The sequence below is a fragment of the Triturus cristatus genome, chromosome 1_1 (genome assembly GCF_964204655.1).
Source record: "Triturus cristatus chromosome 1_1, aTriCri1.1, whole genome shotgun sequence".
Lineage (NCBI taxonomy): Eukaryota > Metazoa > Chordata > Amphibia > Caudata > Salamandridae > Triturus > Triturus cristatus.
In genome coordinates, this window is record NC_140579.1 from 846028272 (window position 1) to 846044214 (window position 15943).

Consider the following 15943-nt stretch of genomic DNA (forward strand, 5'->3'; position numbering starts at 1 on the left):
GAATTAAAAAGTCCTCAAGACAATTTCATTGTCTGCCTGCATTGACAATGACTGCAGAAAGGCAGCTGCTTCAAACTGCCGCTCCCAAACAGCCCTTGCACAAGTTCTCTTCTTGCACAAGCACTTTCTTAGACTGCTCACGGCCTCAAGTGGGGACAACGACAGTTTATTTCACGCGCCTGCTAACTCGCTTATTTGCTAACTGGACAAGAGGGGTTCTAACATTCCATCCAACAGCCCAAGAAACCAGTTGCTCCCACTTTTTTTTTACCAGACTAGAAAGTTTTTAATCACTATTTTAAAACGTTTTTTATTGAATAATATTCTTATAGTCTTTATTTATTTCGTATGAATCATGTTGTAATGATTTTTAACTAATCGAACAATAAAGTTTACTAGCTTGATGGAAATCTAGGCTAGAGGTAATAACAATTGTTACCTTCATGGAATACAGCCAGTTATAGAGGTTAGTAGTAGTCCCGGAGAAACTGTTTAACCCAGAACAAATTGTAGGTAAAGATGACAAACTTATTTGCTTTATCTTTAATGTGGAATTCTATATTTTGTTGTTTTAGATAATCTGTGTGGTATTTTGACCCATTGCTTAAATTTACTGTTGCAGTTTTTTGTGCTGTGTATCTAAAAGTGTACACTTGTCACTTATCTTGACTCACGTTATTTCTTGGCAGTGGGATGGGAATGTCCGTCTATGGGATTACCGCCAAGCCGAATACCACGAGGATGACCTCAGGGATCCTAGCCACAGAAGCCCTCCATTGGCAGATGATGCTGCCACCTCCACCTCACAGAGCCAATAATTCCATCGGACTTGCAGATGCCCACATTGGCCCACCCTTGTCTGTAGACTTGACGGTGGAGGTGGACATGTCTTGGGTTCACTGTAGAGCGGCGGCAGTGCGTGTTGACCTGAATCTCTGCTCCTTTCCTATGTGTAGTGCATACTCAGGCCTCGAGCAAGGGATTGTCTTGCTCACCTTTCCTCAGGGTCAAGGGGTACTGACACCTTGCCTCTAATTTTGGAGCAGCTCCTTCTTGCTATTTCTCTGTCATGTGGATTTGAGTCTTTTGTGAAGGAAATGGAAATTGGGCTTCCTGGATGCGGACACCATAATGTAGCCTGGTGAAGCTGGGGACCCCGGAGATTTGGTGGAGCAGATGGCACTTTGTTTTTACAAGATCGGCTGCGCCACTGTCGCTTCCTAAAGGAGCAGTCCATATGGACAAGTCAGTCATCCTGCAAGGGCAGCCTTGTTATGAGCATTGCTTGATTGGAAGTAGCACACCGGTGGCTTTTCATGATCATTACCAGAAACATTCTGGGTGACATATGGCAAATAGAATTCATCATAGAGATTTCATCAACATTGAGTACGGATAGGAATGAACGGCAGGTAATTTCAGGGGGAGATGCGGCTGATGCATGTAGGGCTTAATCCTACAAATTAAATTTACAGCACTTGAGCAGACTCACTAAGACAATGATCTCTGTAATTTCGTATTAGAATACATTTTTCAGCTCCTAGCTCATTGACTGGCAGATCCTAAGTGACAGGAGCTACGGTGGTGTAGTACGGATGCATAGCATGTGCTTCTCTGTTAGCTATTGCATGTGCAGTAGACCAAGTGACTGGAGTCCAAAAAGGAGTCTAATTTTAAAACTGCTCGGTGCTAGGTTCATTGTCCCGTAGGAAAAATAAGGCAGGAATCATGGAATACAAACAACATGGCGATGTCAAACCATATCCTGTGAAAAGGAAGGCCATGGTTGAGGAGACAGCCAGGAAAAAGGTGAAGAGACTGTCAGAGTGAGTCTGGGAGTGTTGCATCAGAGACACGCCGAGTGACCGACTAATAGTAAGTGAAGTGATGAGAATGTGAGGACGGGCTGACAGAATGCGTGAGACTGGAATTCTGAGGGAATAATTGAAGATAGAGAGAAGGACAGAAGGAAGGTAGATTTACTTACTAAAATTATAGTTCTCTATCATGGATATCTCTTTGTTTACTCTTTCCTAGTGACTGTTGCTGTCTTTCGTCATCTTTCTCTTTCTCACTGGCCCTTGTGTTTAAGCCAGTACGATCGTTTTATGGGCCCGTTTCACAGATGTGTGTGTAACCTACAAATCACATGCTTGAACCGCAGTGTTGTCTCACTACGAGATCGATAAAACGAGGTCCATGATGCTGGGTGATGACAAGTTTTATGTACTGTGCTGTAAGATCACATCAGTGGAAGTAAGCCTTAATTGGAAAAGTTAATTTTCCTCTTGCAGTCTTACACTCTTTTTACAGGCTTTTGTAGTTTCACTTGATGTGCATATTGTTGTCATCTACTGGTGGGGTTGCATAAGTACACTAGTTGGTGTAACAAGTTTTACAAATTCTAAGCCTCAGCCATGGGTGTGTCTGTCCCCAACTTGCGACTCCACTTCTTCTGTCCAACTCCATGCTCCCACAAATGATCTACGACCCAGGTTAAAGGGCACTGTGGGGCCACTTTCATTGACACAGGAAACGCCCAGTTCAGATACACCTGCATCTTTCTTTCCATATTATGAAATATTTACCGTATTTTATTAGTCTGGGAATCATTTAAGTGGGTCCTTAGGATCTCGGGACCACTTATGAAATAAGATCTAAAAAGTTACTTAAAGGGCACCCGTTCTGCCACATGCAAGCTGGGCTTTATCTGGGCTAAGTTCTTCAAGAGTGGCTTCCAACAATGACTGTTACCTCAATTCGATTTTTATGACAGAAGGAGACACAACTGTGTCGATCATGTGGGGGTAAGGATCAGTTATTAAGCTACTCGTGATAAAATAACTAAAATTACAATTTAGAAGCATTTCCTTCTCCGTTTATGGTATTTTCATCATTATTCATAAGTTTCAGATCGGAGGAGCGGGCAGAAGCCCGGGTATTGTGGAAGAAACTGGAAATCGATTTCCCCTTTAAGTTTATTGTTTGACGGCTGCTTGGTCAAGCCACTAGTCTGCTCTGGAGTGGGTACAGTAATGCTTACGTACATGGTTATTTTTTCCAGGAAGGCTGCAGTGGGGAGTTTGCTCTAGGATGTCCTGGCTGTCTATGCAGGTCGGTAGGGCACCGACAGTTGTCCCAAGTTCTCTCCCTCCTCAGTTTTGTTGAGGTGGGGCAATCACACAATCATCAAGGGCAGATTTATCAATGAGATGGAGATGAAATCTGCAATGCCGATATAATAGCTAAATCTTAATAAGGGGACAAATGTTAGGTGAATATGCAAAACTAGTTTTTCCATATGAAAGGCCATTTTTATAGTTCATGTAAAGAATTCTTGTCCACACTCCCCATACAAGTCTAGGTCATATCTGTTCATAGTGAATTGGTTCAGCTTTTTCATGCATGATTATGGCCAGGTACTACTTTTCAACTCATGGGAATGTGTATGCTTTGTGTAGGCTACTGAGAAGTCCTTGATCACTAGAAGCATGAAGAATAAAGTTTGTTTTGGGTTCTTTCTTTGGGATATGTTGACTCGTTAAGATGTTAGATGGAAATGCAATGCAGTGAACTATTGTATCCTTTCCCAGGCGAGAAGATGAGTTTAGTCTTCCCTGTAGGCGCTAATTGCAGACCTTTTTATATTTAAAAGCATTTGAGATATAGCTAGAGTTGACTATGCTTTTTAAAATGTGCATTCATTTGTGCTAAAGGGTAGGTGCCCATGTGAGAAGTTGGCCTGGTATATGCTGTCCACTAGTTATAGTGGGCACCCTGTACCAGTCCAAACAACCCCTTATTGGTTATAGGTTAAAGACAACCTTTATTGACAGCTATCCTAGTGGTAGCTATGGAGAGCAGCCTTCAGGTTAAGTCTTGAAGGAATGTAAAGCAGCTTGTTTTACCAGTCTATAATGTCTTGAGTGCCTAAAGGAAAGATAACCACACCAGGTATATATATAAAATATATGTATTTATTACTAATCACACCCTCCTAGTCTCTTTATGAGACTAGAGGTCAAAACACATAAGTTACACTTCAAATATTACAGTAAAATAGCACAAATATACGTCAGGCCCTAGGGGCGAGCCAAACCATATACTAAAATAGTGGTATAAGAACCACGACTTAACTAGACACAAGGCCTAGAGCCTGTAGAATCACTGGGACCCCAAAGAACCACCCAAGGTAGTGACACAGGGGACCCACGGGGGCCGTGTGCAGTGTGTGAACACAGCCGCAAGCTCCCGTTAGCTTCTATGGGGAAAGTCGCGGTTAGATTTTTAAACATTAGGGACACTTAGAATGGAGTCATGACCAAACCCTTTTGGACTTAGGAAGTTCTAGGGCCAACACCCATGGGAGCACCGGAGTACTCGTGTTACCTCACCCAGGGAAGCCGGGTGCATAGGTGTCTTTTGGGGTCGGATCGCATCGTCGATTTCAATGGGAGCTGGCGAAGAAGTGCTGCTGCCACGAAGATGCGAAGTGTCCGCAGAGATCCAAGCCTGGATTGAAGATGAGAAGAACCTGAAAGCAAAGGGGACAGAGTCTGGGTCACTAGCCAGTGACCAGGAAGGCGATAAGCAGATGCTCACCAATGTCGGGTGATTTCAGGTGAAAGAGGTGAAGCTTGACTCTTCAGCCACGAGGTCCAGGAGGCGTCGAGGACGACCAGGAGCTGGATTCGAGCTGTCCCAAGAAGGATGTCGAGTGCTGCAGCGTCGGTGCCCGGATTGGACACAACAAGACTTGGCAACAGCAACCCACGCAGAAACGAGAAAGATGCAGACCAGCAAGGTCTGAGGGACTCACCACTTGGTAGGGAGTCGAGACATGTCTGGAGCAACCAGGGAAGCCCAAGGAAATTCAAAGTTACCCCCTCAGGGACCCACCAGTCAACGGACCAGGGATCGCAAAGGGACCTCGAGACGAAACACAAAATGGCGGCGCACGGGTCACTTGGAGTGACCAAGCCGACAATCTTCGGTGGATTCAGTGCTCGAGGTGGGGGCTACAAATCAGCCCAAGCACGACTTCAGGAGACGTCGAGAAGTCAATGCACTTGCAAAAGTGCACATTGACCAGGAGTTCCGGTTCCACGCTACTCATGAGGGCTGCGGGTCTCGGCTTTGCTGGGGACTCTGGTCGGCCTGTGAGATGTCTGGAAATCCTCTTCCTGGGCTGCAAATACTTCAGAATCCGGCGGGAGCTTCGGCAATGCAGACCGGCAAATTGCTTCGTTGGTGCCTGCCAAGCAGGGAAGTCACTCCTTGACCCCAAGGGAGATTTCTTCAGTCCTCTGATCTATAGCAGAGCATCGAAGGTCCAGAATTCGGCTTCAGAGTTTCGTCCAGGGTAATCTAAAGTTCTAGTTACAGGGGTTCCTTACTTATACCTAAGGAAGGGGTTGTACTAGCTCTGGGGACCCACCTATTGGAGGGTTTGGAAAGAGGGGTGGCTACACCCATTTCCTTTGTCCAGTTTCACGCCAGAGCAGGGGTTGGAAGCCCCTGAACCGGTTTGAGCTGGACTATGCACAGGAACACCAAATGTGCCCCCAGTGCAGAAATTCAAAGCACTCAGAGAGTGCTCTCACCCAGCCCCAATACACATAAGCCTGCCTGGGAGGTGGTTACACCTCCCTGTGACAGGAAACCTATTGTCCAGGCCTCCCCGGCTGGAGTTTCGGTCAGCAGCAGGAGGCCAGACCCGTGTCTGTGGCTGCAGCATCCATTTTATGATGCCAGGGCTCTGTTAAGTTTCTACCGGGTAACCCAGTACTGCCATGTCTCTCCCTCTAGAAGGGTGGGATCATACTCCCACACCAGTTACTGCTGTGGGGGGTATGATTCCAAGGTGTTTGACACCAAACATGACATGTTTCTGTGCAGCCATTCCAAAGTTAGTATTTTCCATTTGGTTATAATGCACTTAAGAGTATATGGTCAGGCTGCACTACAAACAGCATCAGAGAAGGGTCTCCGAATGTTGCAGAGGGGCTCTGCTCCTGCAGGGGCACCCTCTCACATAAGAACCAAGCACTACTCTGCCTTCAGGATTGATAAGGCCTGCCATAGGAGTTACTTTTATAGGTTTATATGTGTGTATATATGTAGTGATATAGGTAATCTATATCCCAGTAAGGGGTGCATGCACTCCCTTACCCAGGCTGCAGTAGCAGACCTGTGGTGTCATCTTGGGTGGCTTTCCAGGGGAGGCATAATACATGCTTCAGCCTCTGGTAGGCCTCTGTGGTACCTATGCCCTGGGTACATAGTATACCATATACTAGGGACTTATAAGGGCACCTCATATCCAATCTGTAATGTACCTAAAGTACATGGAATCATTTTAGAGAGGAAGCAGCTAGGCTGGGGCCCTGAATAGCAGGGTCCCAGCCAGACTAAAGTCGAAAAACTGTGAAACACCAGCAACAAGTGGGGGTATACATGTGAAGCAGATCCTACTCTCCTACAGCCTATATCTGACCATCCTTGCAGTCCAGAAATTTTGTTAAGAGGCAGCATTGTGCTGGTACATCCACATGTGCTGTTCTGTACTGGAGGCTTGCTATGCAGGCCAGTGTCACATGAGCGACATCCTAGAAATGCAGAATATCTAAGTAGGACCACTGCCAGAGCCATACTAGAAATATTCATTTGATCTTGTGTCCAGTCAGCTGACTCACCTTGCTCAAAAGGGAAAAATGAGGAAAGCTGACTGGCCTGGTGCCAACGGGGAAATATGGTGAACGAGTAGAGACACTTCTTTACCAAACAATCCGTAGAATTAAAAGAGCATTTCCTGGTGTTCTGCTCTGGAGGCCTGGAAAGAAGCTTTATCACTCTGTCTTGCCTCTTGTGACAAACAAGACTGTTGTGTTCTCTGATCACCAGCATACCTTCACTGGAATGTCTGGTTTGGGCTCCCAACAGTGCTTTTGATAGTCTGCGTTTACATTTTTCATTCCTGAAAGCTGGACGGTGGAAGTGAGATTTGCTCCCTAACTGCCCATTGTTAGAAGAATCTAAGGTTTCTCCTGATGAAACACATTGCAGCCGTGTTGCCTGTATTAAGTGGTAAAAATTTGGCCTCCACCATCAGAAGTGGAACCAGGCCCAGTATACTGTCACAAACTCCAGTATGTTTGTGCCACTTGTTCTTTGTCTCCCTCCGCTTATCTTTAGTGATAAAGAAGGCTAGATTAGTCCCTCCTCACATCATTGGAGGAAGCATTTCGTCACATGCGAAGTCAGTGTTTTAATCCTGCTCTAGGCCAAGACTCATTAAAACTGGTGCATCAGGCAATCCAGTGCTTAATTTGTGCCGGTGCTTTCCGGTGCTTAGCACCGGCACTTATTCATCAGGGCCGGGTCTACAGTAAGAGTCTGCCAAATTGCCATACGATGTGCAAGGTAAATATAATTACCTCACTGATTCACTGCAGACAGTGTTGTTCTTCTTCCGAGTCTCCGTGAAGAGTATTGTGGCTGTGAGAGCCAATAAAAGATTCCAACCATAGATATCCATGATGCAAGTTTACCTTACGCCCTTTGTTCAGTGTTGTCGGTGGGCGTGACAGTGATTGGGCTCGATTTGGTTCTACGGCTGTGCGTGCGACAGCGCATGTGTCGATTTTTTCCAAAATGACACACCGCACCCCACGAGTCACCAGCAGTTCAACTCGACGTCGAGGGCAGGCAGCAGCAGGCATATTAATAACGGCAGTGCCTCCCACCAGTAACTGTAAGTAGCCAAACCAACGCTGTTTGCTAATAAACAGACTGACTTGGTATGAAGTGTGAGTGAACTGAGTCGGAGGCCTGCCGTGAGCAATCATGCCTCCAGCGCGGGGCACCGTGCTCAAGTACAATGCTGTGGCCTGGAGGAGGATGAAAGGGTAGGGCCTTTAACTTAACCCCTGTCATTGACTCATACAAAAATAATGTTTTTGCAGTGTGTTTCATCATCTCTTAAATTTACTTCTTCACGGTGTGCATTGCAAAATGGCGGTATGCTACAGTTAGAAAGTTTATTTCTTTCCTACCGTCATCATCAAGCCTCGTGGTTGTTTCTGCATGCAGCAGTGCTGTGGTGGTCACCGGTTCCTGATGTCACACGGACCTGTTGGGCGGTGGGCTATGCCATCTGTTTCTGCATGGCCTCTTTCACTAAGTTTGTGGTTGATGTTATTTAACTTGACTTAATTAATTGTGCACGTTTAGCTTCAAGCCTTCAGTGATGTTCGCTGCAGGCCACGTTTTGTCTGTGTTTGTGTTGCTGGATGTCTCGAGGCCCCGGAGGTCTGCTCTCTGCAGAATTAGCAGTGTGTGGCAATGTCACTATTTACGGAGTCTGAGACGCCTAATGAGGCAACAATTAGTTCAACTGCTTAAAACTCCAGCGCATTATATGGTTAACTGGGCATACATGCGAACATGTATGTCTGTGCCCAAAACCTTCACGAATCCCATTATTATTCACTGTTTATAAGATCATTCTGATTCTGAAAAAGCAGAGAGACTTTTCGTACGGGTCAGTTACTGGGTGCTATTAGAGGTCAAAGTGCATGTGTTTTAATATTTTTTATATAGCGCGAACTCAATCCGAAGGTACTGGAGCGCTTTTTACACTAACACATTCATTTTTGGTTGTCGAGGCACAAGTGGATTAAGATTTAACCAAAATCAAAGGATGTTGAGCTGACGCAGAGACTTGAACTTGGTGCCCCCACCTCCACCCGGGGCCCCCCAGCTGCAAAGTCGTCTGCTCTGGCAGTTACCCACATCCTTTTTCCTCTACTCTAATTTTGGCGGCAGAACGCTACTGCCCTTTGTTTATGGTTTTTCTGGAGCGCTTTTCGCTGACAGTCTTGGCGCTTGCAGCACTGATGGCAGTTAAAGAACAACCATGCAGTGCGCAAAGTTGATGATGTGGCAAGTAATAGCTAGTGCCAGGGCCGGACTGGGAACTGAAAGCAGCCCTGGCAACTTTTGCCAAAGCAGCCCCCGTCCGGCACGCTCGCGCGCCTGACCGTTACTAGGGGGGTTTGGGGGGGGTTCTACCCCCAAGAAAATTTGGGAAAAAGACAGACCAAAATGGTGAATTTTACAGCACATTTTTCATTACATATTCAATTGTATTAACTTTCAAAGCACAGTAAATAGTGGATGATGACCTTAAAGAGCACCAGGTTACCCACCCAGTCATATGTACCCATAGACCTTCTTTAATAGAGAACACCAAAAATAGACACAAGTAGTGAATCAGAGAGAACAAAGTAAAAGTGAGACCAGCCCCCACATGGTGTGTAGCGAGCAAGCGCAGTGAACAACCACAACTTGGGGGAGTCTGGGGGTGTTGTCACCCCAAGGAAATTTTGGAGACAGAAAGGCCAAAACAAAGCATTTTTCAACACATTTTTCATTACATATTAGATTGTATTAACTTTTAAACCACAGTAAATGATTACATTATGGGTTTTAGGCTTTTTTTTTAAGACTGTTTCAATGTCATAACTGTACAGCATAAAATCTACATTCTGATATTCTTTTTTGTATTTTCAATAGATTGTCACTCACGTTGTCACACATTAAGCACTGACATGTGATGTCACACATGAGCTCACAGGCCACTGAGGCCAGAAACTGTGGAAATGTCACACATAAACACCTAGGCACTGACCCAGGCCTGGTCACACCAGGCCAGAACGCATGGAAACATCACACATAAGCACCCAGGCCAGTAAGCATGGAAATGTCACACATGAGCCTGCAGGTCACTGAGACCAGAAACAATGGAAATAGCACACATAAGCACCCAGGCCAGAAAGAATGGAAACGTCACACATAAGCACTCAGGCTGCCGGAAGGCATGGGAATGTCTCACATGGTACCCTAGCTAGAAAGCATGAAAAATTCATACAAACGCACCCAGGCCAGTGGCACTGGAACACTTTTCAGGGTGTGGGTGCTGCCATCAATGTTGCCTGTACATCACTGAAGTCATGGGATTGTGAAAACTTCAAGAATCACACAAAGAACAAGGGTAGCAATTCAGCCTTGCCTATTCCGGGACATAAAAAAACTTAAAAGTATTTGCCAAACCATTTAAAGACACTGCACTCTACATACTGCACCCTGCCTTATGGAAAGGGCTTACGCTAGTGGTGACATCCTGGTGACATATGTAGTAAAAGGGAATATTTTTAGGTCTTTACAACTGCACAGACTGCAATGACAGGCCCTGGCCATGATGTTTAAATAGGCTACTTACGTGGATGGCACAATAATTGCAGGCCCACTAGCAGCATTTCATTTACAGTCCCTGGGGGTTGCAAACTGTGATCCACCCCCCCCCCATCCCAAATTAATATCGGTTAGTAGTCCACTTTGTGATCTCTTCAAATGGACAATATGAGAAGTGACCTATTAATACAAAGGTTGCAAGGTGAATTGGGCAGTCGGTGAGCAAATTGCACATTCCTGGTTTATAAATGGAAACAGTACATCAGGCCCACAGTGAGGGCCATGGTTTAAGAAAAGTCTCTTTCGTTAGGACCAGGGGTGAAGCTAGCATGCTAGGATTGAGAGTCAAAGTATGTACAATTTCTGGTTATAACATTAGGCAAGTAATAGCAACATTTTGTAGTTTCATAATAGAACTCTACAGGGAATGGGATTAGGTTTGTTTTCTCTGAACTTTAGTGGAAATCTTACATTGGTAAGGACACTGATGGTGTAAAATTGGTCAAAACACCGTAAGATTAAAAGAGTACTTTATATGGGTAAGTTTGTTTTCTGTAAAGGTCTACACCTGATCGACCATTTATGAGCATAGCTTGTTGTGGACCACTCGTCTGGTCAGAAGAGTCACTGTTTGCACATTTCGGCCAAGATGCCACAAGCAACAGTTGTTAATCCTTGTCAAAAGGAGCTGGCTGGACAGAGAGGCTGCTCATACACGGGGCGTCGTGACACAAGTTCAGAACACACGGCCAGTCCGCTCACAGTACAGTTTACGAGAATACAGTCGTTTGGCTGGTTGGCAGCCTATGAAAAGAAGCATTCCTACGAGAGTACCGACTGCCGACCTTGCACTCTATTAGGTTTACGCACTTCTATATCTGGTCCGTGTTCAAGTTGGTGTAGCAGGCAGACACCAGGCGACTCTCACAAGATGCGAACCTGACAGCTTTTTGCTAGAGCTGACCTTTAAAAACAATATAGCATGTCACACATGTAACTAACAGACCAGGAAAAAACGCATGCCATTCGTCTTTTTAATGCAGTAGATTATATGCCAAATGGCTTTGCAATGACACTCGACTACATATTGCTCAATGTCCTCAAATAATAAAACATGCACACCACTTCAGAGCAGCCACGTTAAAAATAACTATGATGTATGGCCTCTGCATATTGATGTGGAGTGGTTGTACAATTATGTAAATAATACAAATCTCTAGCTAGGAGACATAGAAAAACTATGTAGAGCAGGGTAATGCTACTTCAAGGCACTCATTACAGGTCAAATAGGCAATGTCAAATGGGAAATCACGGGGGAAGATTGCAAACAAACAACAAACCACACTCACCTTACTTGTGAACGCCTAGTTCTTTCTGTAGTCTCAGACAGTCCAGTCTGTGGCATCCACTGTCTGCCTCAGTCAGAGTCTCTGAGCGCCAGTCCGGGGGCCACGGGCGGCGGTAAGCCTCACTGGGACGCAGTCTTCCCGCACCGCATGCAGCGCCCGATCATGCCTCTCATGCCGCATGGCCACCATGATCATGATGAGACTCAGAGAGTGAGTCAGGTGAGGTCAATGCTGTGCCGTCCCGCCCGTGGTCCAACACCGGGTGATAAATACGCACACAGCAGCGCACTCTCTCTCAGACGGACCGAGACGTCGACACAGCATAACACTCCAGTCGAGTCCCGCGCTTCTGACCGACGAATGACTTCCTGTTAACTGTTACAGGACGTGAGGTGACCAGGTCACATCCCCCATCGGCGCCACAGGCACTGTAGGCACAGCCATTAATGCAACGACCTGCTCAGGCCAGGCCCCGCCCTGCCCGGGGTCTCGGTATTGGGCAGTCAGTGTCTCACGGGCGCGAATTTCAACGCAGGCAGGCCCAGCCCCCAGGGCAGATTCAATTGTAACATTGTTGCACTAGATTCACCCAGAGCTGAGCAGGCTGCCGCCTGATCAAAATGAAATAATTTATTTGAAATCGGCGGGGCACCGCAGTTCACACCAGGCCTCTCAGACAGCCAGGCGGCCTGATTGTGCTTAATGTACTGCTGTAAACACCGTGTTCCGTTGTTGGGGCCGATTTGGACCGACCGTGACTCACGGTCGGTTGGTCCAAATCGGCCCCAACAACAGAACCGGCCCCCCTGTCACGAAACCGGCCCCCACCTCATCCAGCCTACCGGGGGATTGCCCGGTGCCCGGAATGACCAGTCCGGCCCTGGCTAGTGCCAGAGGTAGGTGTCCGAAACTCTTAAAAACCTGACGCTATAAAGGGCCCACTTAAGACGAGTAATAAACCCTCAGAGCTCAGGGACCTTTCCATGAAGCAAGTAATAGGGCGATTGGACAGAAACACATGGCCAGTCCTATGGTTTGAGGCACCAAAGATTTTTAAATTGCTCATGCTGCTTCACCCGCTGTGAAAGGAACAAGGCAGAAACATAGCCAGAGCAGCAAAGACTAGAGACTAGTGCAAGCTTCTCTAAGGATTAGTTTTTGAGCTTTTGGTAGGTATCCAGTGTTGCAGTGGGATGGGATTTAATAGGAGCAATAGGCTGGTGCAACTACCTCCTGACGAGAGCCCCAGCACTTATTCTATCACAAATTAACCTCTGGGTGCACCCACACCACTATCCCACCTTCAGCTCTGGGAAAAACACCACCTACCACCGTATACTACCTAGTATTGTAGGATAGATTATTTCACACTAGTACATCTGGCTTTCAGCAGTGCCAGTTGAGGATGTGGGTGAAGCCGATGGAGTAAGTAGGTGGAGCCAGAGGAAGAAGTGGGTGGAGTCGGGAACTGGGTGTGGCCTCTTAAAAAAATTTGAGCACCTGCACTTAATATTTTACAAATTAAGCACTGGGGCAATCTTAGAGGATTCTCATATGTAGTGCATGGAAAAGCAAGATAAAACCTCAACAGAGACTTTACTGGTCTCACTGAGAACCTATAACTTGGTTCAAAGAGGTCGATTTGCTGATCGATGATCCATAGATATGAGCCTCGTCTTGGGAGGATAGCTCGTCTGCTTGTTTCCCATTGTACACGTTTTTCATGTGCAAGATGCTTGTTTGCTGGGATGAATATTGATTTTTCACAAGTTGTGGAATGAAACATGTGACCTCCTGTGGAGCAGCCTGCCTCACTTACTGTCCTTGTGGAGGTGGTGGTTGACTGCCACCAATGCTGTGCACTTTGACAGAAGCACCTTGAATTGCCTCTGGCAGATCCCTGTAGCCCTTGTGTGTACTGAAGGGTTGGGCGAGCGGAAGTATGAATCTAGCGGATCGGTGGTGAGTAACCGTACTTCCTTCTCCAAGACGGGCAATTTGCTGCAGTGTCACTATTCGGAATTTCATTTGTTTCCTTTGGGATGAAATATCTTTCTGGTAGTTTGTGTAAGGAATTTCTGATGACAAGAAATAAGTCCTCTCTAAAGGAATCCAGCATTAATCGAACGTTCAAAAAGATTGCAGCCTGGAAATAATTTAATCTCGGAATAAAAAAAAATCAACGGTGGAAAAAAAGGTACGTTGAAAACGAGAAAGTAACCCATAAATAATTAGAATCTGACCGAATTAAAGCTTTGTATGGTCCAGATCTCTTTTATGGGAAATACATAAATAGCACTGAGGGAACTGCCAATGACTGCGGCCGTAAGGATGCTGTGGACTCGTTTTCATATATGTCTTGGAAAAACAGGAAAACATATTTGTGTTTTATGTGTTTTATGCTAGCGAATAAATAGTATTGCGAGGGCCGTCCCTTCGCATGAAACGCATTTTGAAGATGATAATACATGTTGAAGGGCCTAGAAATGGAAGGGTCACTTGTAAGAAGACAAATGCAAGGTAGCAGAACAGATAGAGTCACAATAATACGGTTTTCATACCGTGCTCGTTGCCAGCCTTGCAGCTGCTGGGTAAATAGCAGCCGTTGTCATGTTTTGGTTTTTAGCGAGCGACCGGAAGCCGCGGGGAATTTTACATGGAGCCTGCTTTTTGCTCCCAAATCCCAGAAGGTGCTAGGGTGACCAACTGGCATTGGTGCAGATTCAGGACGGTGAGTGTAAAAATTCAGGACAAAGGGTCAAAATTCAGGACACAAATTCAGGACAGGAGGTCAAAATTCAGGACAAAACTTCAGGACAATAGGTACGTTTTACAGACACATCAGAGGAGGTCACGCAATAGTATATAAGTAAGCCCAGCCATATCCAAACATATTCAACCATTTGCAAACCTTTCCATCATGTATCCTTCCATCTATCATTTCACTCATCCATCCCTTCAACCATTCTTTCACTCATCGGTCCATTATCCATCCATCCACCCTTTCACCCTATCCATCAGTACACCCATCCATCCACTCTTCTACCCATCCATCCATCCATTCACTCATCCATCCAGCCATTTACCCTTTCACCCATCCAGCCATCCTTTCACTTACTCATCCATCCACCCAGTCACTCATCCTTCCACCCATCCACCCTTTCAGTCATCCATCCATCCTCCCTTTCTCTCTCCATCGACCCTTTCACTTAGCCATCCTTCCTTCCATCCATCTACCCACCCATCCATCTACTCATCCACTCATTAATCCACCCATTGACCCTATCACTCATCCATCCTTTCTCTCATCCATCTATCCTTTCCCTCCTTCACTCATCTATTCATCCTTTTGTCCATCTACCCTTCCTTTCACTCACTCATCCATCCTTACATCCACCCTTTCACTCATCCCTCCATCCACCCTTGCACTTATCAATTCATCAATCCATCCATCCATCATTTCATTCATCCATCCTTTCTCTCATTCATTTATCCTTTCACTCCTTCACTCATCTATTCATCCTTTTGTCCATCTACTCTCCCTTTCACTCACTCATCCATCCTTACATCCACCCTTTCACTCATCCGTCCATCCATTCACCCTTGCACTTATCAATTCATCAACCCATCCATCATTTCACTCATCCATCCACCCACTCACTCATCATCCACCTTTTCACTCATCCATCCACCCTTTTACCCTTCCAGCTACCCTTCCACCCATACATTCAGCTATTTACCTTTTCTCTTATCCATCCTTCCACTCACTCATCAATCCATCCATCCTCTCTCATTATCCATCTATTCAATCTTTCATTCATCCATTCACCCTTTCACTAATTCATCCAGCTATCCAGCCATCCCTTCACTTACTCACTCGCCCAACTTTTCATATTAATTTTGAGCTGAACCTTTTTGAGAAGAGGCCCATCAAGAACTTCACCCTCGCTGCAGGAGCCTCACCAGGACTGGGACAGAAGCCACCCAGGGCTCCTTTAGTAGCCAGCAGAGGCGCAACGAGAGCCAAATTTCGGTGGGGGGTCTACTAAAAATTGCGGGGGAGGGGGGGCTGATTCTTCCAGCAATATGTGTGGAGATGCAGGGGCTCTAAGAAGGGGTGAAAACACAAGAAAGCCTTGTTAGCAAGTGAATGGTCTTTTAAAGACCTGTGACGTACTCGGGTGCGGCTGCAATAAGACGGTCGGCAGAAGCTACCTCAGCCCGGGATGAGACACACGAGGGGGAAAGGGGCCTGGGGGGTGCGGCTGAAGCCCTTTGAGCTCTTTGCGCGCCTGATAGCCAGTCTCATCAAAAACAGCAATGCTGTCCAAGCAATGTTG

The 15943-nt window shown here is 46.0% G+C and overlaps 1 protein-coding gene across 4 annotated transcripts in view; it reads left to right on the plus strand.

The window, feature by feature from the left end:
* Nucleotides 1-3520, plus strand: part of DCAF11 (DDB1 and CUL4 associated factor 11) — a 370711-nt gene extending 367191 nt beyond the window's left edge. For 3 of the 4 annotated variants that reach the window (XM_085650394.1, XM_085650380.1, XM_085650385.1), the window contains exon 14: nt 690-3520. In XM_085650394.1, coding sequence (XP_085506520.1) covers nt 690-818 — 129 coding nt within the window. In that variant the 3' untranslated portion in view covers nt 819-3520. The remainder of the gene's footprint in view (nt 1-689) is intronic. The other variant, XR_014980723.1, reaches the window with a different exon arrangement.
* The last annotated feature ends 12423 nt before the right edge of the window (nt 3521-15943 follow it).